Source organism: Hipposideros armiger, unplaced genomic scaffold, assembly GCF_001890085.2.
Source record: "Hipposideros armiger isolate ML-2016 unplaced genomic scaffold, ASM189008v1 scaffold_62, whole genome shotgun sequence".
In the NCBI taxonomy this organism is placed as follows: domain Eukaryota; kingdom Metazoa; phylum Chordata; class Mammalia; order Chiroptera; family Hipposideridae; genus Hipposideros; species Hipposideros armiger.
This window is the reverse complement of record NW_017731412.1, coordinates 701,687-706,283: the sequence shown is the minus strand read 5'-3', so window position 1 is coordinate 706,283 and position 4,597 is coordinate 701,687. Positions and strand designations below refer to the sequence as shown.

General features: G+C 43.5%; 1 protein-coding gene across 2 annotated transcripts in view; it reads right to left on the bottom strand.

The window, feature by feature from the left end:
- Positions 1 to 550: 550 nt before the first annotated feature.
- ALDH2 (aldehyde dehydrogenase 2 family member) overlaps positions 551 to 4,597 on the bottom strand; it is a 47,375-nt gene continuing 43,328 nt past the window's right edge. For both annotated transcript variants that reach the window (XM_019641618.1, XM_019641619.1), the window contains one exon: positions 551 to 910. In XM_019641618.1, the coding sequence (XP_019497163.1) occupies positions 878 to 910 (33 nt within the window). In that variant the 3' untranslated portion in view covers positions 551 to 877. The remainder of the gene's footprint in view (positions 911 to 4,597) is intronic.

Below are 4,597 nucleotides of genomic sequence, written 5' to 3'. Positions count from 1 at the left end.
ATAAATGAGCAATGTAAACAGAAATAGTCTCAGAGACACAGAGGAAAAACTGATGGTTGCTAGTTGGGACGGGATGGGGATGAGAGAGAAGGGGAAGGGACGAGACAACATAAATTGGTAACCATAATAATGCCTCAGGGATAGAAGACAGTTTGGGGAATATAATCAATAATGTTGTAAATATTTTTTAGGGGGCTAGATGGACTCATGTCTTGTTGGGGAGACCACTTCATAGATGGTGTAGAGGCCTGACCACTGCACTGTACATCTGAAGCTGCCATTGAATAATATTATATGTCAACTATAATTTAATACATATATAGTCATAAGATATGGAGTAGAGTGTGGGAATGGAGTCAATGGAATTGTAATAGATACGTATGATATCGGGGGTGGGAGGGCAGTGGGTGAGGGAGGAGGGTTGTCATTTTGTGAGGGGTGAAAAGGATAACTATTGCATTGTTTTGTACACCTCAAACTAATAAATAAAAAGGAAAAAAAAAGTAAATAACCAGTAAGCTGGGGTGGGGGGGAATAATTACCCAAAAAGTAAAGAACAGCACTGTTTTTAATGAGTTTTAGTCCAGAATACAAAGCAAGATGCATAGCCATCATGGATGGGATGAGACATTTGAATCTGCTTTTGAAAAATCACCCTGAACGCTGGTAGTAATATTGCAGTTTCAAACTTCCCATATCCTCTTCGCCCCACCCCCACCCAACAGGAAGTCAAATTCTGGGACCTTCTTGATCCAAGAGATTTTTGGGGGAGAATTTCTCTTTTGAGACTTTTAGAGCGCAAGGGTCATTCTTCTTGGTTTTGTTGGTATTGTTGAGCTTTGTCTCACTGGATAAGTCAGGAAGCTGGTGCGGTTCTTTACGAGTTCTTCTGAGGAACTTTGACTGTGACCTGTAAGAGGGGTGCAGAAAAGCTGTTAAATCTTCATGCTACCCTATGGGCTGGAGGCACCTTCAGCTGGGTGCAGCCCCAGTAGGAGCAGAGGGCTTTCCTTACTTCCAACACCTCAGTGGCCAAACAGCCAGTCCCAGGAACCGCTCGGGCTGTGTTCTGCATGACATCACACCCTGCCTCCCCTTCACCCAGTCCTTTTTGATTGTCATGGGATCAGGGGATGGGGCTCTTACTGGCATCTAGTGGCGAGAAGTCAGGGATGCTGCTCAACAACCCTCCACTGCACAGGACAGTCCCCCACAACAAAGAATCGCCCAATTCTAAATGTTAATAATGCCAAGGTTGGGAGACCGTCACCTAGATCCATGCTTTCCTCCCAAAGAATCAAAGCAAGGGGGAAAGTGATGGGCTGAAGTGCACCGGTGTCTCAGTGTGTTAAGTGGGGAGATTCCAGATTCAGAAGGATTTGGGCTTGAATCCCAGCTTTCCCCACTACTGGGCTAGTACTTCCCCTCAATGTGTCTCGTCTGTAAAACGGCATAACAACAGTATCTCCTCCATGGGGTTGCTGTGAGCATTACATGAGGTCACATACATAAGAAAATCTAGCACAGACTCAGAATACCAAGGAAGCCTTCTGTAAAAACAAGTCTACAAGAAGAAATGTTCTTGTCAGTCCTCCTTGCAAACCTGACTTCTCTTCTGAAAAAGCCCTCTTTTTATTAGTATCGTCCCTTGAGTTCCAAAGCTCCAATTACAGGAATCTTGATCACAAGCAGGAAGCAATGCTTGGCAGTGTGGGTGTTGGGCTGAGGAATTGAGTCCTGCCACCTCTTTCCTCAAAGGCTTTCTCCTGTTCTTCCACATCTCAGCTCCCGAGACCTCCCGTATCAGCAGCGTGGTACACTTGGCTTCCCCACACCCCAATTCACCTCAGCTCAAGCCTCCTCTTTTCAGGCTCCCCGCCCCCCGCCACCCCCAGTCTGTCCTTAGATACTGCAACTCTGCAGGTTCAGTCCTAGCCCTCCCTGCCCTCAATAACATCTATAACCATCATTTTNTTTGCTGCTAAATTTATGCATCGTGGCATTGTTGTTGCTAGTTACCATCGAAGCTAAAATTCCTTTTTCATTTTATTGGCAGTGAATCAGACTTCATCTTGAAGCAATATAAACTGGAATATCCTGTTGTTGCCAACCAGTCCAGAAAATCCTAATCTGCTCACTGAGGCGCACTTATTTCAGGTACAAACCGTGATAGAATGATTACATTTATTTGTATTTCATCATTTTACATTTAGCAATATTGTTTCACTTTCATCTTGTATATAATGCCTTCTATTTATAGCAGTTAAATGTTATTTTTTTATGTATGGCAATCAGGTGTTTTTTAAATTTTTATCTGAATACAAGAGTTGATTTAAAGAAAAAAAGTAAATAACAGTACAGGTATACGCATATATAACAGAGTGTGTGAAGTGCTATTCAAATCAGTCAAATTAGTCTTTAATGGAATAGGGACTGTTTATCAAGATGTGGCTTAACCTGAGTGAAATAAGGCCTGCGGTCATCCAATGAGCTTCGTCACTCACCTGACACTGTCTGCAGAAATTATACAGGTGTATTTTTCTTGAGCTCGAGAATCAAACTTTCCCTCAAATTCTTAAAGGAATCTGTGACCCAAACATGATCACTAACTTCACAAACTACCACTGTGATTCATCTCTTTTTGCAGATTCCATTGCTCACCCAGGAATTTTCTAATTCCTAATTTACTAATAATTCAAATTACTTACTAGTTTGCCAGCCCCCTGACTAAAGGAAGGCAGCGTTCTGAACTGGAGATTCAAAGGGTCTGGTTACTAGAAATACAGACCTCACTTAAAATGACAAAATTGACATTCTCGTTTCCAAATCAATCTCATGAACTTGGTCCAGCATGAATCTGTCTCATTTGGTTTGATCCCACTTTTGAACTTAACAAAATGGAGAGCCAACCTGGGACACCAAGTGTCTCTTTCCTGGTTTACTGCCCCCTCTCTGAGGGCAGGGGCTGGAAATCTTGTATAAATGTCACCCTTAGTGCCCAGCAGAGAGCCTGCCACAGGTGGACAAGCCACAGGTATGTGTTAAACACACAAAACAAAAGCTGTTTGCCGACAGTAGCGGAGGGGTGTAGTCGACATATGAACACAGGGGACGGGACGACATAACTATATGGCAGCATTTCCTTGAGTTATTGAGATAAAGAATTACCCAAAAAGTGGGTCGAGGGGGAAATGGTGGCTGTGAGGAGGGCTCCCTGCGTTCTCCCCTGGAAATCACTGCAATTTGAACTGCTGTAACTCATCAAACAAACCTCTACCCATCACAAAGAGCAGCTAAGAGACTCCCACGCCAATTACTTAAAGATGGGCAGACCGGGCTAGTGGGGGAAGAGGNCAGGTGTTGGCAGGGCTGTGCTTCCTCCAAAGGATCCAGGGAAGATTCCTTCCTTGTCTCTTGTAGCTTCTGGTGGCTCCCAGCAGCCCCTGGCATTCTTCAACTTGTAGGTGCATTACTCCCATCTCTGCCTCCATGTTCACATGGTCTTCTCTGTGTGTCTCTCTGTGTTCTCTCTTATTAGGACACCAGTCATTGGATTTAGGGCCCATCCTAATCCAATATTATCTTGATTACATCTGCAAAGACCCTATTTCCAAATATCACATTCTGAGGTTTCACGTGAACGTGCATTTGCGGGGGGATACTCATCAGCCCACTACAGTTGCCTAATAGAGGGGCCCCCATGTCAAGAAACTAATGTCTCTTGCCAACTGTCTTTCCAGTGGTCTTGGAAATAGAACGAAGTTATGGTTGACAGCACAGTGAATGCACTGAACGCCACTGAATTGTACACTTTGAAATGGCTCATTTTCAATTTTATGTTATGTAACTTTTACTTTAATAAGAAAACATACCCAATATGATGCTTAATTAACCCCATTACTCTCAAAAAGATCTTTCCTTTTTAGACTGAGTCATTTAATAACACACTGAAAAGTCCGTTTGAAGTATTAGCAGACCCAGGCTACCAGATGCATTCTCTTAAGTGCTTAGAACAAGAGTGGTGAACTTCTGAATCTTACATGTTTCACCACCTGACTTACTGGATAGTCTGCTTGGGTAATCATTGCCAGGAAAGCCTGCCCGCTTCATTTCCCCCTGCTGGCGGGGGTGGCTCTCATTCCTAGTGGAGCCTTTGAAGATTGGAGATGAAAAAACAGTTGAAAACCATGCAGCCTTTCTCCCTCCCCGCCCGCATTTTCTTTTTCCCTCTAGTGGGGTTTCTTGTCCAATTTCAGAAAGCATTGTCTATGTCATTTTTTAAAAGTTGAACAATCCAGGAGTTAATGCAGAAAGCGAACGTCTCCTAGGAGCTCACCCCCAGAGGCAGACTTTGTTAACTCCTTTCTATTATACTTCTCTTCTCTCAAAACCAAGTTTGCATTTTCCTGCCTGCCGCATAGCACCCTATAACCACAGCTGGCTTTGGGGGAAGCACAGCATACCTCCTTTCCAAAATCTCCACAGAAATCCATCCTAGCTTAGCCTAGCCTATCTTAGACATGCATAGAACACTTACATTAGCCTACAGTTGAGCAAAATCATCTAACACAAAGCCTATTTTATAATGACATATTGA